We start from the raw sequence: 24,799 nt of genomic DNA on the forward strand, positions 1-24,799 counted from the left end.
TCCCCTGTCCCCTCCCCTGTGCCCTCCCCGGTCATCCGCACAGACGGGAGACCGAGGGGAAGGCTCCCTTCGCTCTTACTCAGGGCTGCCTCCTCTCTGCGCCGGACTCCAAGTTAGTCCCCAGGAGGGGGGCGCTTCCAGCACCCGGCTCCCTGTGCGGTCCCCGCACCCTGCCAGGAGCCCGGGGCCCGGGGCGCCCTCCCAGTGAGCTCTGGTGCGCAGCTTCCCCAGCTTGGCCACGGGGGAAGGTCCTTCCAGCTTCCCGCTGCGCTCGCTGACACGTCCCCACTGGCTGGCTGCGCCCCATCACGTGCTTCTAGTCAGTGGTTCTCAACCTTCCTAATGCCGCGACCCTTTAATCCAGTTCCTCCTGTTGTGGTGACCCCCCAATTTCATTGTTACAAATTGAACATAATGAAAGCATAGTGATTCATCACAAAAACGATATGTAATTATATATGTGTTTTTCGATGGTCTTAGGCGACCCCTGTGAAAGGGTTGTTGGACCCCCAAAGGGGTCGCGACTCACAGGTTGAGAACCGCTGCAGGGAGCCCGGGGGTCCTGGCCGGTGTGCGCAGTGGTCAGAGCGCCGGCCTGCGCGCACCGAATTGTTGTTACAGGGAACCCCCGGTGGGCTCTGGCTGCCTACCGCTGAGTCCAATCAGGAAGGCAGGGTTGCATCATATAGACTTTCATGGAGGAGGCCCGCCCGCCAAGAAGACAGGGCGCTTACAAGCACCAAGTCCTGCCTCCCAGCAGGCGCAGGGGCAGGATTATAAAGGGGAAGGGGCTGGGGTGGGGCTGGGACCGGCAGGCAGCTACGTGCAGGCCTGGGGGTCCGCAGACGTCAGCTATTGTCCTTAGTCCTCAGGCGATGCGATGCTGTAGATGAGATGATGTTGATGCCATGATGTTGCTGAGATGATGTTTTGACTCCTGGTGGGCCGGCCTGACCCTGCTTATCGGGTCTGCTGACTGGATTCACTGCTGAGTCACCTCCCCCATCGCTTCGCACAGGCCTTGGAAAGGAAACTTAAGAAAAACTGAACCCCCTCTTCACCTAAGTATAAGTTTTCTAAGATTTAAAATACTGTGATTATTTTCCAGATTAATCCAGGCGCTCTATCAGTTATAGGTCCCCCTATCAGGGCCCCTCCGCTCGTACCTTCATACCCTCAGTCCATCAAGGGCACGTTCCTGGTTTGCAGGTTCCATCCTCGATTTGGGGCGCATGTGGGAGGCAACCAATCGATGTTTCTCTCTCCACCTCCTCTCCTCGCTTATCTGTGTCCCTCCTGCCCTGGACCACCTTGTCTCCTAGTTCTTGGGGTCCTTTTAGTGGGATTAACACTTAGGAAGCAAGGCCTGGGGGTAGGCGAACCCAGGGCTACCGGGGTTTTGTTCCATGGGGACCACTTAGTATCGGGGAGCATGCACAGTGTCGGTCCACACAGGTAGCTCCCATCTAGTGCAACATCACAGGGTCATTTATGATGTGCTTGTATTTCTCATATGAAAAGCCAATTCCTAACTAATTCCTATAGATGCCTCTTCTTTTCTTTCTTTCTTTCTTTCTTTCTTTCTTTCTTTCTTTCTTTCTTTCCTTCCTTCCTTCCTCCCTTCCTTCCTTCCTTCCTTCCTTCCTTCCTTCCTTTCTTCCTTCCTTCCTTCCTTCCTTCCTTCTTTCTTTCTTCTTTCTTTCTTTCTTTCTTTCTTTCTTTCTTTCTTTCTTTCTTTCTTTCTTTCTTTCTTTCTTTTCTTTTCTTTCTTTCTTTCTTTCTTTCTTTCTTTCTTTCTTTCTTCTTTCTTCTTTCTTTCTTCTTTCTTTCTTTCTTCCTTTCTTTCTTTCTTTCTTTCTTTCTTTCTTTCTTTCTTTCCTTCCTTCCTTCCTTCCTTCCTTCCTTCCTTCCTTCCTTCCTTTCTTCCTTCCTTCCTTCCTTCCTTCTTTCTTTCTTCTTTCTTTCTTTCTTTCTTTCTTTCTTTCTTTCTTTCTTTCTTTTCTTTCCTTCCTTCCTTCCTTCCTTCCTTCCTTCCTTCCTTCCTTCCTTCCTTCCTTCCTTCCTCCCTCCCTCCCTCCCTCCCTCCTTTCTTTCTTTCTTTCTTTCTTTCTTTCTTTCTTTCTTTCTTTCTCTCTCTCTCTCTCTCTCTCTCTCTCTTCTTCTTTCTTTCTTTCTTTCTTTCTTTCTTTCTTTTCTTTCTTTCTTTCTTTCTTTCTTCTTTCTCCTTTCCCCTGCAGCTGTGGTGATTGAATATAAGCTTGTCTGCATTTTCATTTGTTCACATTCATGTCAGGCTTTGCTTTTCCCATGATCTCTGACGGAACTGGGTCTTGGGCTCTGTAGACTATCTTTATGTTTCAGAAGCTAAACAGCCTAGGATGGCACTTTCCGATTGGACAATCCATTCTGTCCCCTTCACCCTGTGCGCCCATGAACCGGAGGTGACTGTTTTGGTCGGTTTCTGGTTTTCACAGTGAAAGAGGAACATGTGGAAATAAGTAAACACACACGTAATGTTATTTTATCTTTCCTTTAAAAAATATTTTATATGTTTATATTGACTTCAGAGAGAGAAAGGGAGACAGAGAGAGATAGACACATCAATGATGCCCCAGCTGGTCTGGCTCAGTGGATAGAACGTCGGTCTGTGGACTGAAGGGCCTCGGGTTCGATTCCTGATCCAGGGCATGTACCTGGGTTGTTCGTTTGATCCCCGGCCCCCGGTCGGTCAGGGCTCATGCAGGAGGCAACCGTGTGCGGGAGGCAACCAATCGATGTGTCTTTCTCACATCGACGTTTCTCTCTCACGCATGCTCTCCCCCCCTCCTCCCTCCCTCCCATCTCTCTCTCCCCCTCCTCCCTCCCTTCCACTCCAGAAATCAATGGAAAAAAATATCCTCAGGTGAGGATTAAATTTTTTTTAATTTCCCTTTATTATTGAAAGTATTGTAGATCCCCCCCTTTCCTCCCCATTGACCCCCCCTCCACCCCACACCTGCCCCCCTATCCCAGGCCTTCATTGCACTGTTGTCTGTGTCCATGGGTTACATATGTGCATGTAAGTTCTTGGGTTAATCTCTTCCCCCTAGCCCACCCCTTCCCTCCGAGATCTGTCAGTCTGTCCCCTGCTGCCATGTCTCTGGACCTATTTTGTCTGTCTGTCTATTTTGCCCATGAGATCCCACATGGAACTGAGATCACGTGATCACTCTGACTGGCTTACCACACTGGGCATCCAGGGGTAATGAAGCACCCCATCAAGGGCCCTCTGAAAGCAGAGGGCAAAGGTCACTGAGAGGTGGACAGGGTCCACCAGTCACACTTGTTGGCAGGCTGTTCCCTCGCACACCGGACCTTCCGTAGGCTTCTCCTGGACTCACCTGGGAGTCAGGCTGACAGCATGCATGGGGTTGGGGATCCTTGCGGCCTCCCCCGCTCCTTGGTACCCACCCTTTCAGACCTAGCACCTGCTCGGGGCTGGGCAAGGCGGGGATGGCGAGCGCTGGTCTCTGCTCACCTGTGGGACCCACACTCGTGTCACACAAAAGCGGTAATCAGTCTGTTTCTCACACACACACGGGGGAGGTGACTCAGGGCTGACCATGGAGAGGGTGTCAGTGAGCAGAGCTAGCCCAGCGCCCACCCACAAACACAAGTGGGGGGCACCACAGCTTCCAACCTTCCCCGAGGCCCCGAACCCCCGCCTCCCTGTGAGAACCTGGGGCCCCGCTCTGTGTCCCTGTGAGCGGGAACCTCCGTCAACAACCCGCTGCTGGTCCCGGGCACCGGCTGCTGCTCGGCTTCGCTGTCCATTCTTTCTTGTGGTTTCCTGTCTGTTTGGGGAACTTTCATTTCTCTTTTCCTGAAAATGACTACTTCTATGAAGAGGGTGTCCCCCAGAAATGTATACACACACTTAGAATCATGATGAAGGCAGTGTTTATTAAAATGCATTTCTTTCTAAAAATATATTTTTATTGATTTCAGAGAGGAAGGGAGAGAGAGAGAGAAAGATAGAAACATCAATGATGAGAGAGAATCATGGATCGGCTGCCTCCTGCACGCCCCCAACTGGGGAGCGAGCCCGAAACCCAGGCATGAGCCCTTGACTAGACTCAAACCCGGGGCCCTTCCGTCTGCAGGCCAACACTCTATCCACTGAGCCAAACTGGCTAGGGCTAAAATACATTTCATTTTCAAAAGGGAGCTATCAGCTGGTACAGTGTGTATGCATTTTGGGGGGACACCCTGTATTTCAGAAATATTATCAGTGGCCCTGCCAGTGTGGCTCAGTGGTTGAGCATTGACCTATGAACTAGGAGGCTATGGTTCGATTCCGGTGAAGGGCACATGCCTGGGTTGTGGGCTCGATCTCCAGTGTGGGGCGTGCAGGAGGCAGCCAATCCATGATTCTCTCTCATCATGGATGTTTCTCTCTCTCTCTCCCTCTCCCTTCCTCTCTGAAATCAATAAAAACGTATTTAAAACAAGAAACATTATCAGTGGCATTTATTGGTCTGTGAAGCAGACAAGAGCGCTGGCGTGGCTGCGACGAGCATTTGTCTTCACCGCAGGGCCTGACACCACGGCCCCCTCACGTCGTCACCTGGCCTGAACGTGAACAGGGACTGGTTTCCTCCCACGAGCCAGGAACCAGGCCACCAGCAACCCCTCTGACCCCAACAAGGACACAAACACAGGGTCTGCCCCCAAGAGCACCCACACTGTAACAGCGGATGGCTCAATCCTGAAAACGAGAGGACGTGTTTTAATCAACGCCACCTTCATAATTATCCAAAGTGTGTGTATACATTTGGGGGACACACCCTATAGATAAGATGCCATTGTCCAGGGCACACAGGCAGGGGATGGGAGGTGAATATTTACATAAAGGACATCTTTTTCTTAAAAAATAAACCTCTGACCTCCCAAAAAAGTCCCCTAAATGTTACATGCAGGACCCCAGAATGAGGAAGAGAATGCTGTCTGAGGCAGGAGGAGTAGCAATGAGTCAGGCTTGTTCCCCAGAAAGACATGGTAGATGCTGTTTGCAAAAAAAAAGGCTAGTCCAATGCCCACCCACAAAAAAAGAGAAATGCACCCAGGAGAAGAATCACATTTCCTTTTCTTATTCCCCTCTGAGCTCATTGTCAGGTGACATTGCCCTGAGCTGTACAGGAAGAGGGTGAGGGTGTCCCTGCTGATCTGAGCTCTGCAGGCCCCAGGCACCCACGTCTTCCTGAAGCGTCTCCAGGGCCAGGGTGACACTGTCCATGGTGAGGACCCCAGGGAGGAGCTGATGGACGGGCTGAGGAGGAAGGAGACCCCGTGGGGGAGGCTCTGACAGGGAAGGACGTGCCCTGGGTCACCTCAGCTGCAAGGGGTGTCTCAGGAGGCTCTGGGTCTGTTTCCTGATTCATCATAGAAGCCACAGGCAGGCTGCCGGGAAGACGTTGTTCCCCTTCCTTGGGGCTGCTGACGTGGCCGCCGTGACAACCATGAGACCGGCAGGGCCAGCCTCTCAGTGGCCACACCCTGTGCGTCTGTACTTACAGCGCCATGGGCTCCATCTACACACACGGGACCAGATCGAGAAGACGCCATGACCCCCACCCTCAGGGTCCTGCTCTGTCTTGGTGAGATGGGAGGGAGAGGGGAGCCCTGGTCTGTCAGGACCCCAGGACTCAGGAGGCTCATGGGGAGGAGGGTGCTGCTTAGGGTTCAGGGCAAATCTCTCACAGGGACTCTCTTCCAGGACTGAGTGTGGGCCTCAGGACCCCGGTGCAGGCAGGTGAGTCTGTCCCCAGGTTCCCAGGTCCCACTCCTCATAGAGGGCTTGGGGCCACCCCAGGAGAAGTTGGGGGTGGAGAACAGCAATTCCAGGCTGATGGATGAAGGATAGCTGAAATGCTCAGGGCTGAGAGCTGGGACCAGGGGTGGGAATATCCTGTGACCCAGCCTCTGCTTCCTTCCAGGGCCCCTCCCCAAGCCCACCCTCTGGGCTGAGCCAGGCCTTGTGATTCCCTGGGGGAGCCCAGTGACCATCTGGTGTCAGGGGACCCCAGGGGCTGATGAGTACCGTCTGGATAAAGAGGGAAGCCCAGCACCATGGAAAAGAGAGAAGCCACTGGATCCCAGAGACAAGGCCAAGTTCTCCATCACACAATTGACAGAACATGATGCTGAGAGGTATCGCTGTTACTATCACATCCCTGGTGGCTGGTCAGAGCGCAGTGACCCCCTGGAGCTGGTGGTGACAGGTGAGAGGACACTCAGGGGTCCCAGCCTCAGGCTTTGCCCTCAGGAAGGGGGTCTGCTCTCAGGGTGTCTCCCTCTCACAGCCCAGCCCTGGGGGACATGAGGGAGGTGTGAGCCCCATTTAACAAGCTGCCTCCTCCTCTCCTAGGATCCTACAGCAGACCCAGCCTCTCAGCCCTGCCCAGCCCTGTCGTGACCTCAGGAGAGAACGTGACCCTCCAGTGTGGCTCAGGGCAGGGATTTGGCAGGTTCCTTCTGACTAAGGAAGGAGATCACAGGCCCTTCTGGACCCAGGACTCAGAGCCACAGCCCAGTGGGCAGTCCCAGGCCCTCTTCCCTATGGGCCCTGTGACCCTCAGCCATAGGGGGACATTCAGATGCCATGGCTGTTACAAGAACAGGCCCCGGCTGTGCTCACACCCCAGTGATGCCCTGGAGCTCCGGATCTCAGGTAAGGAGCCCGAGTCCTGTCCCCTCCATGTCCCTATGTTTGGTTAAAGATCCTTCCCAGGACGTCCCCTATCTAGGACAGGAGTGAGGGCTTCAGGGGAGGGGAATCCACCCCTCAAAGGGATGGATGGAGAACAATGGGCCCTTCTGCCCCTGCCCCTTCCTCATGCCCATCTCCAGATTCTCTAGGGGACCCCAGGGGCTGGGAGGGAGCACCTTGCCAGGGCCACAGGGAAGATCAGGAGACAAGTCTGAACAAAGACAGCATCTCTGGCCGGGGGTAGGGGGCGCTCTACCCCTCACCCTTTTCTTGTCTTTGTCCCAGGATCCTCTGTGGACCCCAACACCCTACCCCCAGAGCTCACCTCCGCGGCTGGTGAGTCACTGGGGCCTCTTTGCTCTGGGGGAGCACAGACCAACCCAGGGCAGCTCTGAGAGCCTCTCAGAGGATCTAGCACCCCCTCACACATGCTCTACCCCTCAACCTTCTCTGGTCTTTTTCCCAGGCCCCTCTGTGGACCCCAGCACCCTACCCCCAAAGCTCGCCTCCATGTATGGTGAGTCGCTGGGGCCTCTTTGCTCTGGGGGAGCACAGACCAACCCAGGGCAGCTCAGAGAGCCTCTCAGAGGATCTAGCAGCTCCTCACATACTCAGGGATGAGCTGGTGTTCTGGGGACTGAGGCTGTTGGGGCAGTCAAAGCCAAGGGAAATGTGGGGCCCAGCTTAGAGGAGCAGCGGCCGGGTTTCAATGGGGGAGAAGGCAGGGCCAGCTCTCACCTCCCCATCCTTGGCTTATGATGCTCAAACAGGTGGGGTCCACTGTCGGGGGCGGGGGTCTCAGTGCTCCCTGGGATGATGATTTTATTTATTTTTTGGTATTATTATTATTACTGTTATTTTATGTATATATATATTTTATTGATTTTTTTACAGAGAGGAAGGGAGAGAGATAGAGAGTTGGAAACATCGATGAGAGAGAAACACCGATCAGCCGCCTCCTGCACATCTCCTACTGGGGATGTGCCCGCAACCCAGGTACATGCCCTTGACCAGAATCGAACCTGGGACCCTTCAGTCCGCAGGCCGACGCTGTATCCACTGAGCCAAACCGGTTTCGGCTATTACTATTATTTTTAATGTACGATTCAGTGGTTTTTATTGCATTCAGAGTTGTACAATCTAATAATCACCGCTATCTAATTTTAGGACCTTTTCTTTTCCTTTCTTTTTAAAAAGACATGCTCACCCCTATCTGGTTTGACTCAGTGGATAGAGTCTTGGCCTGCGTGCTGAAGGGCCTTGAGTTCAATTCTACCTCAGTTGCAGGCTCCTACCTGGCCGGGCACATGCAGTAGGAAATCAATCCGATTTATCTCTCTGAGCCTTGGTTTCCTCGTTTGTGAAATGAATGGATGGGGATTGGCATTCACATGTTGCTTGATTGTTATGAGGGTGAGAGGCGATTCATTCACAGACCCCCCCCAAAACGTGCCTAACGCACAGTAGGTGCTCAATTAAGTGGCATCCTTGGCTCATTCATGACATCGTTGTGTCCAAGGTCTTCAAAACTACCATGAAATTCTGATCGGAGTCTCTGTGGCCTTCATCCTGCTGCTCTTCCTCCTCCTCCTCCTCTTCTTCCTCCTCAAGCATCGGAACAAACGCAGGAGGTCAGGTGAGTAGAGGATGGGGAGACCTTGTCTACCTGAGAGGATTTCCATGTCAGTACAGTCGTGACAGGAGGGCTCCTGCGTGGAGGTAGCAGGGGTGCACCCGGAACCTGGGGGACCATGCTGGGGAGGGAGCCATGAGAAGGTGACCTTGTCAGCCTGCAGTGGGGAGTGGGCATGGTGGTAAGGAATGGGGGTGGCATTGAAGTGGTTGGGAGCTTCATCGCTTTGAGAAAATTAGTAAAGGTATGGGGTGAAATGCCTGTGAAGAATTTAAAAATGTGCAAAGACAGTTGGCTAGGAAAAACTGAGGCGTTCCATTGGAATAGAAGTTGTCAGTATTGTTACTGAATACAAGTTTGGCTTCCTGCTGTGACAGAAGCTGAGGCAGGTGAGACAGGTGCTGGTGGAAAGGATAGACATTTTATTCATGTGCAGACGATCTGAGAAGTTGGCGGACTCCTGTCCTAAAAAACCAACCATCTTAACATCTCTGGTCAAGTCGGTGACTTTTTAAAGAAGAGGGAAGGGAAGTGGGGACATGTAGGCAGTGTTCTTGCTGGTTCCAACAAAGATCTTGGTAGCAGCACGCTGACTCTTTCAGTATCAGCCGCTCTGCTCCTTTCTGAACAGGAACTGGAACTGATGCAATGTACTAAAATAGAAGCTAAAATAGAGGTTGTTAGGGAAAAAAGGTTGTTCCTGTTTTTGTTTCAACAGACTTGTTTGTTTATTGGTTAGCACAGTTAATTCTGGTTAGTACAATATTGCGTAACGATTATATGCTTTTCATTCTGTTACAGTGTGACCTAATTACAAATTATATATATACTGAGTGGCCAGATTTTTATGACCGCCACTAATTTGCCTACAAAATTTGTGCACTGGTTGAGGTGGGGGGTGTCTCTCAGCCCAGCCTGCACCCTCTCCAATCTGGGACCCCTCGGGGGATGTCTGACTGCCGGTTTAGGCCTGAGGATCGGACTTAAACTGGCAGTCGGACATCCCTCTCACAATCCAGAACTGCTGGCTCCCAACTGCTCACCTTCCTGCCTGCCTGATCACCCCCTAAGCACTCCCCTGCAGCCCAATCAATGCCTAACTGCTCCTCTTCCGGCCCGATTGCCCCCAACTGCCCTCCCCTGCCAGCCTGGTCATCCCCAACTGCCCTCCCCTGCAGGCCTGGTCGCCCCTAACTGCTCTCCTCTGCCTACAGATGTCAGGTGATCATAATAATCTGGCCACTCTATATATATATATATATATATATATATATATATATATATATATTAGTTGACATAGAAATAGTTAGAGGTATAAGTGTTTGCACTGTGTGTACTAGCTCAGACCTAGACATAGTGACAGCCCATTAGAAATAAGCACACTGATCATCCAGATCTTGGTTTCTAAATACCATCCTCTATGAGAGAGCAGAGATGTAATAAGAACAGACTTAGACTGTAAACATGTTTTTTCGGGTTCACACAATTTTATTTAAAACAACCATGCAAGTTTGAGGCACTACCTTTTAACTTGGTTTATGTTGAATTCCAAATGAACCAAGGTGGGGATCACAGCCTCTGAGCCCCGGGGGCCGGGTTCTGGGCTAGTTTGGAAGCTAATTTCCAACTTTGTACAGGTGCTTTGAACCTTGAAGTGAAGACCAGAGCACTGCAGAAAAGGTAATTTCTTCCCCAACCCCTCCCACCTCTACCTGTAGCTCCTTCCACACTGTCTAACGCTCCTGCCCTCCTTGCTCAGCTCCAGCTCCATGGTTGATGTCCAGGAGAAGAATCAGTGTACCGGTAACTCTGGAGGAGGTGAGGTCTTTGTGGGGCATCGGGGCAGGAGGAGTGCTTGGGAAGGCTTCTGGGCTTAGGGGTGAGGAAGCATGTAAGTCCCAAATATGTGTGGTCCCAGGCACATCCCCACCCCTCAAGGAACCTCAGTCTTCCCACCTAAATTTCAAGGAGAGTGTGGGAGTGGGGGATTTCGGGAATCTTGCATGAGATAGGATCTTCTCATTCTTTAGATGCTTCCATAAGAGAATCCCAACCTGAGGAGGAAAGGAAGATGAACAGCCAGGTAAGATCCCTGCCCTGTCCAGGACACCCAGCAAAGGCTTGTTAATACCCCCAGGGGAATCACTCCAGGCCCAGGCAGGGGGTGGCCACCCTGCCTTCCGTCTTGTCAGAGGAATTTCTAGATATAGAGGACAGATAACTGGGAGAGGACAGGTAGATGGACAGTCACGTGGGTCCTTTCTGCTCCCAGTGCCCTGGCTTCTCCCCACCCCAATCACCCACCTGCCTCTTGCTCTAACCCCCCCTCCCCCCGCCCAGGACACTCCATCTGAGGATGCCCAGGATGTGACCTATGCCCAGCTGAATCACTTGACCCTCAAACGAGAGACAACTGCACCCCCTCCTCCCCCATCAGACCAGCCCCAAGTTGAGCCCAGCGTGTATGCTTCTCTGGCCATCCACTAGCCCAGGAGGGACTCAGACCTCCCACTCCAGAGAGGGGAAATGCAGGGACCCCAGAAGGCGTAGGAGCTGCCCCCATGGACACTCAGCTACTGACCTGAGCCTGAGGACGTGATGTAAGCAAACAGGATGTCATGAGACCCTAGACGTCACCTAATTCTGCAGAAGAAGATAAAGATGAGCTCTGTATCTTTAGAAACAGAACAATACACTTCTACATAATTAGTGATCGAGAGAAGAAAAATCACAAATGAAGATAAAATGTTTTTTTTTACTTAAAAGATAATGTGACTCATATTCTTACTTGAATGGTAATGCAGCTGTTACACATCAACTGGGAAAATTAAGTACCTAAATGGAGTTACTAGAAAGAGAAGAAAGCCTGACACCCAGCCACCCAGGTGAGCATTTAAAGAAGTCAAAGAATAACAAATGCATCCCACCGCAGCGGATGGAAGGATATAAAAATTATAAGGACATATATTTATATGGAAAAGAATAAAAAAAAGAGAAAAATCCATTGTGTTTGTCTTCCCGGGCTGCCATAACAAAGGACCACAGTCTGGGCAGAGCAGAAAACAATGGAAATCCATTCTCCCGCTGTTCTGGAGGTTGCAAGTCTGAGATAACGGTCCCAGGAGGGTTGGTGTACTCTATGGCCTCTCTCCTTGGGAATGAATGGCGCCTTCTTGCTTCTGCTTACATGGTCTTTCCTTGGCGTGTGTGTGAAGGGGAGAGGGAGAGAGAGCGAGCCCTGGTGTGCTTCTACTTTTAAGGACACTAACATATCTGATCAGGGTCCCACCCTTATGATCTCATTGAACCCTAATTACTTCCTCAGAGGCCTTATCTCCACACACAACCACAAGGGGCTTTAAGGGCTTTACCATGCATTTTGACAGGGAAGGACATCAACATTCATTCAGTCCACAACATTCTGAGCGCCCCCGGTCCCCAATTTTGTGTCCTTCTTCCACGCAAAATACATTCATTCCAGCTCTATAGTGATCCAAATCTCCACTCTTTCCAGCATCACCTATCAAGTTGAAAATTCAAAGTCTCATCTACCTATTGTCTACGTCAGGCATGAGTGAGACTCGGGATAGGACTCCTTTTAAGGAAGAATCCCTCTGCAGTCATGAACCCGTGACTGAGACAAGTTCCAAAATGCACCACTGCGGCAGATGTAGGAGAGATATTCCTGTTCTGAAAGGGAAACATCGGAAAGACGAGAGTGATGGGTTCCAAGCACGTTCAACATCCAGCAAGGCAACCCTTCGTTAGATCATTTTTGTCTCTTTTGGGTTCAATTTTTTTAAATTCTCTTTTTCAGTTACAGTTTACATTCAGTATTATTTTGTATGAGTTTCAGAATAGTGATTAGATTAGATGTTCTGCCCTCCAGAACGTGGGGTGGCAGCGTCACCTCCATGGCTCAGCTGGGTGACACGGTACCTTCATCTCCCTGTAGGGACCCTCTGCCCTGTTGAAACCAAGGAAGTGATTCCAACTTTGAAGTCAATGGGGCAGCCCTGATCACCTCTGAATTGTCTTTGGGGTCATTCTTTCACTTTCTTGAAGAACAATAGAGTCACAGGACGGAGTTGGGCCCAGAGCCAGGCTACCATGGGTCAACTGGTAGTGTGTGGGTTCTTGACTCTGTGTAGGAAAAATATCACAACACAAATCTCGATGCTTTTGAGAGTAAGTTCATTAAAGCTGGGGACAGTGAAATAAAGACAGGACTTAAGGTAGAAGAAGCAACAGGAGAGAGGAAGTTAGAGAATAAGGGGTCTTGGAGACAGGTTCAGAGGGTGAGCCCAGGATGAGCTGCCACTGCCCACTGCTCCCCAGGTTTCACATTTCCTGGGGTCCCTTAGAATTTCGGAGAAAAACAGTGGAGATAAGAAGGTGTGGGTGTGCTCTAACAAGAGAGCATGAGCTGGATCCTTTGTCTTGAGGCTTTTTATCTCTCTTTGGAAGGTTGGACTCCTAGGGGAGGTCTCAGGGGAAGGTCTTAACAGAACATTCATTAGCTTTTCAGGTGTGTCCTTCAATATGTTGATTCAGCAAAGTGTGCATAGAGGGGTGGGGTCAGGGGTTATTTTCTGGTTCATTTCATTTCTAAAGAACATTGTTGTTAGGGTTACTGAAGGAGGAATACACAAGGTCAAAGAGGTAAAGAATTAGAAATTTACTAGAGGTCCAGTGCACGAAATTCATGCAAGGGGCTTGGCCCTAGCAGCCACGGTGGCTTGCCTCGTCCCTCGCAGCCCCGGCTTCATCTGGAAGGTCGTCCAGAAGGAGTCTGTAAGGTCGTTCAAATTTCTGATTTAATTAACATATTACGCTTTTATTATTATAGATTAGGTAATCTGTAAACCAGATGGGCTGAACCCCGAAATGGCGCCAATACCCAGAGACGGGGAGTCAGAGATTTTAAAGGACTCTAGGTGGGCTTTTTCAGCAGGAAATTCTCTGGGCAGGTCCAGATTCCGGGAAAGTCTGAAGGAGAAAGATACTGATCTTAGCAAATGGAGTGTGGTCTTAAAGGTCAGTTCCCAGGGGAGGAGGTATTGATTCAATGACTTAATCAGACCTAACATTCTAGGCTTTTTGGTTTATGGAATAGGGATGGAGGTCATATCTTTCATAGTTACTTCCTGCTGAGGGGACATCAAGATCGTAGGGGGATGGACTTTGATTATAGTTGGCTAGAACACTGTGTAGACTCCTCATGGTTGGAGTGGGGGTGTTGAAGCAGCATGATTTTCCTGAGAAACTGGTTGGTGAAGACCGGAAAACGGTCCTGATGAGTGACTTGGGAGGTACCAGTAAAAGGTGATCCTGGGGCAGCCACAGTGGTCACTTGTCTGGTTTTGCTGCTTTTCTGGGCCTGGAGCTGAAATACAACTGAGGCCTAGATGTTATCTTCAGGGAAGAAGAGATAACATCAAGGGATGTTACTCAGGGAGTCTAAACTGCCTGACTAGTGATATGAAAGGGGAGGTAGGTTACCCCTGGGGGTAAGTTTCTTGTTTTCCTAGTTTTTCCCCTTGCTAGGCATCCAGAGCTTTCTTCCCTGATGAGTATCTGTGCCTAGCCCATCATCCTTGCTCTAGTGTCAGGGAGTGGGGGAAGGTCTAACATTCGGGTGGGGGTATGCCTAACACTTCCCTCCTCAAAGATTTTTGGCTGAATGCTTTCAGGGGGGAAGAGGGGAGGCACAGGGTCTCTTCCATAACTGCTTCCTGCTGAAAGGGGGTGACGTTTTCCTTCAGAGTCAAAAATCCTTGCTCTCTGTCAGAGGGACAATGAGGCCTGGGCACAAAATGAAGTTGTGATGGTGTCTAGGAGTGGTATTTCCCGAGGACAAGTAGGGCTTGTAACCTGGTGGAGACAATCTGTTTTATAAATGTTAGTATTGTTGGGGCAAAAGCTAGAACAAAAATAATTATGACAAATGGTCTGGTGGAAGGAAAGAGACATTAGACTGGGGGGCTGTAGCCAAATATTTAAGAAAACTAGATACATGTAGGGTTTAGTTTGGTCTTAGATTCCATTTAGAATTTTTAAAAATAAAGAGCAAACAATATGCAAGATTTTAAAAACATTGCACATGGCTCACTGAGGTGTGTATTGAGCACTGGAAGTAATCCATAAACACCCCAATGTGTGGATCACAAACATTTGGAGAACTACTGCCAGATGCCTTCCATAGGGAACTATTACTCTAGGCTTGCCCAGTGTCATTGACAGGATACCTGTTATTCCTGAGACTTTCCTGTTTGAACTCGGCTCTGAATCTTTGCAAGTTCCTTCCTAGAACAGATTGAAATTTCTAGAACATTATTTTTAAAACTAGTGACCCGGTGCAAAAATTCATGCACATTGAAAGAAAATTAATTAGAAGGTGGCCAGTGGGGCAGGACTGGGTGAGACAGGCCAGACATGCCCTGGAGCCAACCTCCTGCGGTCCCTCCCTGACCACACCTGGTGTGGGGGGGTGCTGCTGCTTGAAGGGCATCTGCGGAGTGAGTGGGGTCCCTCCAGCAGCATAGGATTCAGAGGTAAAACCAAGGCAAGCTACCGCTGCCTACTGCTCTCTGAGTAGTAAACTTGGGATGATCTGTGGAACCCTCCTGGGTTTCAACATCAAATGTTAGGGTCGCCAAAAGAGGAACATAGGAGTCCAAAACGGGTAAAGAATTATGAGTTTACTAGGTCATCTGTAAACCAGATGGGCTGAGCCTCAAAATGGCACCAGTAACCAGGGACAGAGTCAGATATTTTAAAGGACTCTAGGTGGGCTTTTTCAGCAGGAACTTCTCTGGGCAGGTCCAGATCCTGGCCAAGTCCAGAGGGAAAAGATACTGGAATGTGGTCTTAGCAAATGGAATGTCAGTTGTGAAGTGGTCTAAAGGTCATTTCCCAGGGGTGGAGGTATCAATTCTATTATTTGATCAGACCTAACAGTCATCAAGAACATCATTTAAGGGGGACAGGGACTGAGGCCACTCTGCCCCAGGATTGTTTAGAATCTGTAAAGCATTTGCTCCTAAGCGTGCTTGGTTAGAGAAGATAAAACCTTGCGATTCGTTAGCTGACTGTAAATTGCTCAAATCCTTGGGCCTTGTTTAATATTTTGTGTCAGTTTCCCTCATTCTACTTGTCAAGGAATTTCCCTTGCTTCTTACTATCCTGCCACCATAGCACACGCTTTCAGACAGATAACTGTATCATCGCAGCCTGTAGTATCTGAACAGTGCTTCTGCTCCTACAATCTCATCATCTCTTTACCGATCGACAGTCCATCCCTGCCTGTGTGGTTCTCCCCCAAACCCACTCTCATCTGTAGCAACAGGAACAGCCAAGAATTTTCCAAATCACTAAGTTGTGGGTCCATTTGCTTCACAGTTCATTCTTCAACTTGTCTCTCTCCTCTCAAATGTGACCATGAGCATTCAGAAGGACCCAGGCCACACACCACCATTTTGCTTAGGAATGTCTTCAGCTAAATATACAGTTTTATGGGTTCCACATTCTACCTTCTAGAAGCATTAGAAAACAATTCATCCAAGTTATTTGCCCCTTTATAACAATGATAAACTCTTCCCCATTGTCTAAGACTATCTTTACCATTTCCGTCTGAGGACTCACCAAAATGGATATTACCATCCGTAGTTGTGCCAACATTCTATTCACCATTCATCATGCATTCTCTGAGAAGGTGGGCTTTCTCTCCACGTCTCTGAGCCATCACCAGAATGGCCATGAAGGTCCATGTATCTGTTAGGTCTGATCAAATAATTGAATCCATACCCCTTCCCCTAGGAACTGGCCTTGAGACCACTTCACTGCCGGGGTTCTTGTCCCAGCATCAAGAAGGGTTCAGGAATCTGGAAAAGGCTGTGGGTAGATGACATAGGAATCCAGGGACTAATAAAGAGTCCATAGATGAGATATAATTTTGAAAGGCATTGGGGGGGTCAGAGGACCTTCAGCTAAAGGAACTGAAGAGTACCTCCTTGCCTAGGACACTTGCTTTTATTAACACAATTTTTTTTATTGTTTTATTACTTAAAGTATTACAAAAAGTATTACATATGTCTCCTTTCCCCCCCCCCCCCCCCCCCCCGTCCCTTGACAATCCCCTGGCCTCCCCTACCCCCAGTGTCTTATGTCCATTGGTATGCTTATATGCATGCATACAAGTCCTTCAGTTGATCTCTTACCCCCCCTCCCTCCTGCCCCCCAACCCTCCCCGGCCTTCCCACTGCAGTTTGACAATCTGTTTGAGGCAGCTCTGCCTCTGTATCTATTATTGTTCATACGTTTATAATGGTCTTTATTATCCATAAATGAGTGAGATCATGTGGTATTTTTCCTTCATTGACTGGCTTATTTCACTTAGCATAATGCTCTCCAGTTCCATCCATGCCGTTGCAAATGGTAAGAGTTCCTTCTTTTTTACAGCAGCATAGTATTCCATCTTTAACACAATTTTTTATAAGGCAAGGTGGAGACAATACACTTTAAAGGGTAAGGTTTCAAAGGGTACAGAAGCATTGCCAGTTTGGGGGAATTAGCCTATGACTGTACAGGTGTTTGGCCAGTAGGAGGCAATAACATGTAGATTAAGATGCCCTTTAACTGTCTGGCAGCCACAATCAGTTTCCTATTCAGGTTTGGGGAAATGCCTTTAGCCATTCCCAACAGGTGACTACATGTGTGACTCAACCCTGTTGAGTCCCCAAGTCTCATCAACCTTTTGATGAAACTCTTGAAATTATGACATGCTGGAATTGGTCCACGGCACTTCACAACCGACATTCCCTTTTGCTTAAACCACATTTCACTGGCTAAGACCACATTCCACTTGCTTAGACCATTCTCTTTCCCCTCCGGACCCACCCAGAGAATCCTTCGCCCAGAAAAAGGCTGCCTAAAGTCCTTTAACATCTGTGACTCCTTCTCCCTGGGTGTGGGCGCTATTTTGGTGCTCAGCCCATCTGATTTTCCAGAGGACCTAATAGATTCATAATTCCTTACCCCTTTTGACCTCGTGCATTCCTCCTTTGGTGACTCTAACAGTATCCACCAGCAGTCCGTTCACAGTACCTAGACTTTTTCTCACATGCACCTCAAGACCCCTTCAGCTTCTTCTCATTACCAGCTCCAAAGCTGCTTCCAGGTCTTGGTAACAAATTTTATATTATTCTGCTCAGGGTCCTCTAACAAAATATCATAGACTGAGAGGTTTAAGCAACAGAAATGTATTTGTTTACCATTCTGGAGAGTGGAAATCCCAGATCAAGGAGCCGGAAGGGTCAGTGTCCCATAGGGTCTGTGCCTGGGCTTCCAGGCGGCCCCTTCTTCCTGTGTGTTCTCATGGCCTTTCCTTGGTGTGAGAATGTGGAGAGAAATGGAATGAGCTCTCTGGTTTATCTGCTTTCGAGGCAAATGATCTTAATAAATCAGGACCTCACCCTTATTACCTTATTTAACCTACTTTCTTAGAGACCCCACTTTCCCAAATGCAGTCATGCTGTGGGGGTTAGGGCTTCAGCATATGAATTTGTGGGGACACAAGCATTCAGTCCATAGTATTGATAATGCCCAAAACATTTATTATTGAATATTCTTAAAATGTCTAAAATCCAATAGCACTGAATAAGAAACAGAGATATGGCACCGAGAACCTATATAAGCAATGAAATGAGACATCACTACAGATCCCACAGACTTCTCTAGTGTCAACTTAAATACAAGCTCCAATGACCAAAACATTGAGGTGATTTTGGAACACCAGAGGAATTGCAATTCGGGACATGAAAACTGTATAAACTACAGGTGAGTTCTCTAAGGATTTGAGGCAGGCTGCATTTATGGGCAAGAAATTCAAGGAGGTGGTGGGAAACTACAGTCCAAGGGGAAATTTCATTGTTGAGGATGGGGAGAAGCTCTTGAGGTTCATTGGCCAAAAATGTTTCCGTTTCCTGTAGATCAGACATTTATGGGGAATTACTCTTTCATTCCGTAAATTTAGTTTACCTCAACCCATATGTGAGACTCTCCATTTCATACTCTCCAGTTCTATTTCAGAATGAAATCTTTTCACAATACGGTCAAACCTCAGTTCTCCAAGATCTCCCATCTCAAACAACTCAATTCTCCACCAAGTTGTTCAGGGGGAAAATGTCTCAGTTGTGGAACCAAGTTTCTGTTTTCCACCTGACAACCCTTTCATGCTGACAAAAGGTGTATCTCAGACAACAAGCAGAGGAGAGAATGCGTTTGTTCCTGGAAAAAAACAAAACAAAACAGCCATTAGCACAATTTTAAAACTTGAAGAGGCCATCAAGAGTGCTGATGTTGCTAGGGGGTGAAAGAGACAATGATCACAGGCAATGGAAGAGGTCAAAAAACTGGTGTTGATTTGGATAAAGGAAAAGCAGTTAGTAAGTGACAGCCTTTTGGAGTTAGTGATATGTGAGCACCTAAAAGACAACCCTAGGACGTGTGCTGAAAGTTATTTATTTAAGGCTAGTAGAGGGTGGTTCGATGACTTTAAGAAGACAAGTGTTTGTTTATAGATTAAACAGTACATTAGATATGTTCTGTTTTTAAGAAAGGTTAAAACGGAATAACTTGGGGGGTCTGAAACAGATTAATTCAATTTACATTACTTATAATGGGGTGGGGGGGAGAACTATTTTTGAACAAATCACTTCCCAAACAGCCTTTCACAACAAATTAAGAACCGAGGTTTGCCTGGCTGGTGTGGCTCACTGGTTGAATGTCGACCTATGAACCAGGAAGTCACAGCTTGATTCCCAATCGAGCCACATGACTGGGTTGCAGGCTTGATCCCTAGAGGCGGGTGTGCAGGAGGCACAATGATTCTCTCTCATCACTAATGTTTCTATCTCTCTCTCCCTCTCTCTTCATCTCTGAAATCAATAAAAATCCTATATAACAAAAGGCTAATATGCAAATTAACCGAACTGGGGAACTCCCAGCTGCTATGACATGCACTGACCACCAGGGGGCAGACACTCTCTATCTCTATCTCTATCTCTATCTCTATCTCTATCTCTATCTCTATCTCTATCTCTATTTCTCCCACTATCCCTCCTTCCTTTCCACTCTATCTAAAAGCAATGCAAAAAAATATCTTCAGGTGAGGATTAACAAGAACACAAAAGATGAATTTTCTTCAACAAGTCAAAGCTTTAGCCCAAATTATGGTCCTTTGATGTCTAGGACAAGCCATGGTCCCAGGAGGACAGCTCTGCAGGAGGAATGAGGGTCCCTGAGAGGAAAATGGGGCTTATTTCCAGGAAGGAGGGCCTAGAGGCTGTCTCTGTGAAAAAAAAAAGGGAACTCAATGAAGAAACATGTTCTAAAAAGAGGACCTACAATCTAGTGTCATAGAAGGGACTTTGTCCTTCCCTTATTTCCCGGCATTTCCCCTCAGTGCTCATTGTCACAGGGACATCGCCCTGAGCTGCACAGTGAGAGGGTGAGTGTGTCCCTGCTGATCTGAGCTCTGCAGGCCCCAGGCACCCACGTCTTCCTGAAGCGTCTCCAGGGCCCGGGTGGCACTGTCCATGGTGAGTACCCCAGGGAGGTGCTGATGGACGGGCTGAGGAGGAAGAAGACCCCGTGGGGGAGGCTCTGACAGGGAAGGACGTGCCCTGGGTCACCTCAGCCGGACGGGGCATCTCAGGAGGCTCCGGGTCTACTACCCGTTTCACCATGAAAATGAGAGCCAGGCTGCTAGAGAGAGATTGTGCTCTCCCCTATAGGCTGCTGATGTGACAACCCTGTGACAGGAAGGACCGGCCTCCAAGTGACCACCACCCGTGTGTCTGTCTGTGCATTCCGCTGGCCCCGTGGCCTCCTCCATCTGCTCAGCTGAGGCCTCTGGGAGAAGACGCCATGACCCCCACCCTCAGGGCCCTGCTCTGCCTCGGTGAGATGGGAGGGGGGAGGGGACCCTGGTCTGTCAGGACCCCAGGACTCAGGAGGCTCATGGGGAGGAGGGTGCTGCTCAGGGTTCAGGGCAAATCTCTCACAGGGACTCTCTTCCAGGGCTGAGTGTGGGCCTCAGGACCCCGATGCAGGCAGGTGAGTCTGTCCCCACGTGTTCCAGGTCCCACAGCTCCCTGGGGACAAGGGCCACCCTCCAGGCAGCAGGAGCAGGATCTGCCTAACAGACAGGGGGCGTCTGGGACCAAGAACTGGGGACCAAGTGTGGGAATGTCTTGTAACCCAGCCTTTGATTTATTCAAGTGCCCCTCCCCAAGCCCACCCTCTGGGCTGAGCCAGGCCGTGTGATCCCCCGGGGGAGCCCCGTGACCATCTGGTGTCAGGGGACCCCAGGGGCTGAGGAGTACCGTCTGGAGAAAGAAGGAAGCCCAGCACCATGGAAAAGACAGAAGCCATGGGAGCCCGGGGACAAGGCCAATTTCTCCGTCACACACATGACAGAGTATGATGCAAGGACATATCGCTGTTACTATCACAGCCCTACTAACTTGTCAGAGCGCAGTGACCCCCTGGAGCTGGTGGTGACAGGTGAGAGGACACTCAGGGGTCTCAGCCTCAGGCCCTACCCTCAGGAAAGGGGTTTGATTTCAGCGTGTCTCCCCTCTCACAGCCCAGCCCTGAGGGACATGAGGGAGGTGTGAACCCCATTTAACACGCTGCCCCCTCCTCTCCTAGGGTTTTACAGCAAACCCAGCCTCTCAGCCCTGCCCAGCCCTGTCGTGACCTCAGGAGGGAACGTGACCCTCCAGTGTGGCTCAAGGCAGGGATTTCACAGGTTCATTCTGACTAAGGAAGGAGATCACAGGCTCTCCTGGACCCTGGGTTCACAGCAACAGCCCAGTGGTCAGTACCAGGCCCTGTTCCCTGTGGATCCTGTGACCCCCATTCACAGGGGGACGTTCAGATGCTATGGCTGTTCCAGGTACAGCCCCCAGGTGTGGTCACATCCCAGTGACCCCCTGGAGCTCCTGGTCTCAGGTGAGCAGCCCTGTCCTGTCGTCTCTGGGCTCCAAGGTCATCTCTGTCTCTGTTCCCAGCAAAATCTGAGATGTGATGGAAGTAGGTGGAGCACTGCGTGGTTCCACAGAGGAGGGTCATCTGTGAAAGGGTGGACACAGGCAGCACCTCCCTCCCCTGGTAAAGCCGGGCCCTGCAGTCTGAGACAGGGCTGAGGGAGGAGGGAAGTGGCACTACTGGAGTGAAACCAAGAGGAAGTGAGATTTGACTGAAGTGACCAGACAGAGGCCCTGCCCCTGACTTCTGGTGTCTCCACCTCAGACCAAAGCATCGCTGCTCCCAGGGGGACATCCCACAGGCATGACCCCGCCAGCAGGGGGGGAAGTGAGGGGCAATCAGGCAGCTGGGGGGGCAGTTAGGGGAAACGAGGCAGGCAGGCAGGTGAGCGACTAGGAGCCAGAGGTCCAGGATTGTGAGAGAGATGTCCGACTGCTGGTTTAGGCCCAATCCCAGCCTGAATCAGCAGTCGGATATCCCCTGAGGGGTCCTGGATTGGCGAGGGTGCAGGATGGGCTGAGGGGACCCTCACCCTGTGCACAAATTTTGTGCACTGGGCCTCTAGTTGTCTATAATGAGAAAACATATTTCTCTCTCATCCTGAATTCTCTGGGCAAAGTCAAGGTGCTCCAAAGTGACTCAGAAGCAAAGTCTAAACTCAAAATTTCCAGGAAGCCTGAAAGAATCCATGAAAGCAGACAGGACCCTTCTCCAGCAGAGAAAGGGTTCATGGAGGAACTGATAGCAGTTGGGTCATGAGAATGGGGAGGGTTATGTGAACGCTGGGCTTGAGTGGCATCAACTCCTCACACAGTCCACTTCTTTCTGTTTCTCAGGAGCAGCCAACACCATCAGCCCCTCACAGAACAACTCAGACCCCAAGAGTGGTGAGTAGGAGACACTCTATGTTATAAGGTTCAGCACAGACGGCTATGTCCTGTCAAGGGAGGGGGGTGCCTGGATGGACATTCAGGTCCTGGGTGACTCTGTCCTGGCCTGACCTCTGTGACCTGTTTGCCCACAATTTCCAGCCTCCCACTCCCAAGACTACACCGTGGAGAATTCCATCCGGATGGGCATGGCTGGATTGGTCCTGGTGGTGCTTGGGGTGCTGCTCTTTTGGTCTCGAAACAGCCAGATAAAGACCCAGGAAGCAGCCTGGACGTGAACATGGAGGGAACAATGCACGGTTCAGAGAGGGGGATCTTGGGAAGGTTCTGGAAGATAACATGGGACATATGCTGAGGGACCTGTCTGGGACTCCTTGCAGGTGGAGGAGTCATCACTCATGTGCAGGGACAAGGTCTAGAGCCAGGGGTGGGCAAACTTTTTGACTCGAGGGCCACAATGGGTTCTTAAACTGGACCGGAGGGCCGGAACAAAAGCATGGATGGAGTGTTTGTGTGAACTAATATAAATTCAAAGTAAACATCATTACATAAAAGTGTACGGTCTTTTTTTTTTTTTTTTTAGTTTTATTCATTTCAAACAGGCCAGATCCAACCCGCGGGCCATAGTTTGCCCACGGCTGGTCTAGACCTTCTGCCCTTGGACTGTGGTCCTTTCCCTCCCGACCACAGTGAGGCCTGTGACTGGTTCCTGACTTTCCCCATTTTGGTGAAGTTAGCATTTATCCCATATGGGAGGTACAGGTCCACACCTCCCTACACTTTCGTGGAATATGTTTTGTTTTTTAATTTTTATTTACATGGACCTTGGTGTAGCACAAAGTCCCCATCTCCTGATTCCAGAGCATGCTGTCTATTGTAATCAGTCTACAAGGTGCACAATCTATCCTGCTAGGGATGAACCCACAGGAGGTCCTAACGCCCTCTCTGAACTCCATATGCCCCTCACCTGCCCTCAGAGGCCAACTGTGTGCTTTCTGCAGAAACCTCACCCCAGGGGATGGAGACATGGTTGTTTGAAGGGGCCACCTGGTCTGAGCTGCCTCTGAAAACCCCATTGTCCAAAATATAGTGCAAGACACAGATGTGGGGGTACAGATGTGCACACTTGAAACCGATGTGCTGCTATTCACCGATGGCACTCCCATAAATTTAATATAAAAAATCACTGATTCCTGGCATTTGCCACTTTCTCTGGTATATGTGCCCCCTTCATGGCCAACGTCAAGTGCCCATGTAAGGTCCTCACTCAGACTTGGGAGATGATGCACAAACTGACTTTCACAAAACAGTACAATTCAATGTGGGACACCATTAACACCACACTGATAGCCCACAGTGCTCCTAAGTCCCCTTCTAGTTGATGTGGTTTCTACTTCAAGCTTGGGGCACGGTTTCCATGAAAACACAAGACCACACTACCAGCCCATCCAGATGAGATTCACAAAGGAATGTTTTCACATCGCTTATGGGAGAGATTAATAATTTGTACATATTAGACCAGGCATTTGTGTCATTTGCTCTTATAAAAAGTTTTTTTCACCCATTTCATTGATCTTATAAATGTTCAGTTGAGTCTCCAATTATGTCCAGACCTTATGTATTTCAAGGAGATGTGATGAGTGTCTGTTTAATATAGTATTTTAAAAATCAAAATGAATTTTAGTAGACACTATTGCATCATATTGTTGAATATTTATATAGCAATCAGCCAATTTTATTAAATAATGACGACACATTCTTTATTCATACAACATACTCCTTAATGATTTTGTTTGGGATAAGTGTGTATGGCTGCATACATTTGGTTTTATTGGCAGGTGTCCTTTGATCTAACCCTTGAGCCAGCCATTAATCTTTTGATGTTTGGTCATAAGTTAAAACATTTTCATTGTTACCAGCATTTATTTAAGTATAGTTTTTGGATAAGTAGCTTTTGACATTTAATTTAAGTTTTTTAATCATTTTTTATTTTTCAACCACAGTTGACACACAATTCAATATTAGTTTCAGGTGTACACCATGGTGATTAGACATTATAGAATTTTCAAAGTGATCATCCTGATAAATCTTATACCCATCTTGACACCATATATAGATATTAGAATATTATTGGCTATATTTCCTATATGTAAATCCCTTGACTATTCTGTAACAATCAATTTGTACTTCTTAATCCCCTCACCTTTTTCACCAGCCCCCATACCCCTCTCATCTGGTGAGAATAAATTTATTCTCTGAATCTATGAGTTTTTATCTTTAGATTCAATTGTTGATGGATATGTATTTACTGCCATTTTATCACTCATATTTATTACCGGTTCTCCTTCTTCTCCTTCTTCTTCTTCTTCTTCTTCTTCTTCTTCTTCTTCTTCTTCTTCTTCTTCCTGAAGATCATTTAACATTTTATAAAATACTGTTTTCCTGGTAGCCCACCCTACCCCTTTTGCAGCCCCA

The 24,799-nt window shown here is 48.9% G+C and overlaps 2 protein-coding genes across 4 annotated transcripts; both read left to right on the forward strand.

Moving 5' to 3' along the window:
* The first annotated feature begins 5,228 nt into the window (after nt 1-5,228).
* On the forward strand, nt 5,229-11,494 carry LOC139000120 (leukocyte immunoglobulin-like receptor subfamily A member 5). 3 transcript variants are annotated; one of them, XM_070402401.1, is made up of 12 exons: nt 5,229-5,276; nt 5,426-5,636; nt 5,756-5,791; nt 5,976-6,260; nt 6,407-6,709; nt 7,034-7,084; nt 7,215-7,265; nt 8,268-8,384; nt 10,019-10,061; nt 10,141-10,199; nt 10,412-10,464; nt 10,722-11,494. In XM_070402401.1, exons 2-12 carry the CDS (start codon nt 5,603-5,605, stop codon nt 10,866-10,868), a joined length of 1,179 nt encoding a protein of 392 aa, XP_070258502.1. In that variant the 5' UTR covers nt 5,229-5,276; nt 5,426-5,602; the 3' UTR covers nt 10,869-11,494. The 3 variants fall into 3 exon arrangements, with proteins under 3 accessions (XP_070258502.1, XP_070258504.1, XP_070258505.1); XM_070402403.1 differs by lacking the exon at nt 7,215-7,265; XM_070402404.1 differs by lacking the exons at nt 7,034-7,084; nt 7,215-7,265.
* Nucleotides 11,495-19,859: 8,365 nt separating this feature from the next.
* LOC139000126 (leukocyte immunoglobulin-like receptor subfamily A member 5) lies at nt 19,860-22,873 on the forward strand. The gene is made up of 7 exons (XM_070402411.1): nt 19,860-19,981; nt 20,177-20,343; nt 20,463-20,498; nt 20,664-20,948; nt 21,096-21,398; nt 22,271-22,321; nt 22,466-22,873. Exons 2-7 carry the CDS (start codon nt 20,310-20,312, stop codon nt 22,600-22,602), a joined length of 846 nt encoding a protein of 281 aa, XP_070258512.1. The 5' UTR covers nt 19,860-19,981; nt 20,177-20,309; the 3' UTR covers nt 22,603-22,873.
* Nucleotides 22,874-24,799: the final 1,926 nt, after the last annotated feature.

This window comes from Myotis yumanensis, unplaced genomic scaffold (genome assembly GCF_028538775.1).
Source record: "Myotis yumanensis isolate MYYU_CA2020_CCGP unplaced genomic scaffold, mMyoYum1.0.hap1 SCAF_23, whole genome shotgun sequence".
In the NCBI taxonomy this organism is placed as follows: Eukaryota; Metazoa; Chordata; class Mammalia; order Chiroptera; family Vespertilionidae; genus Myotis; species Myotis yumanensis.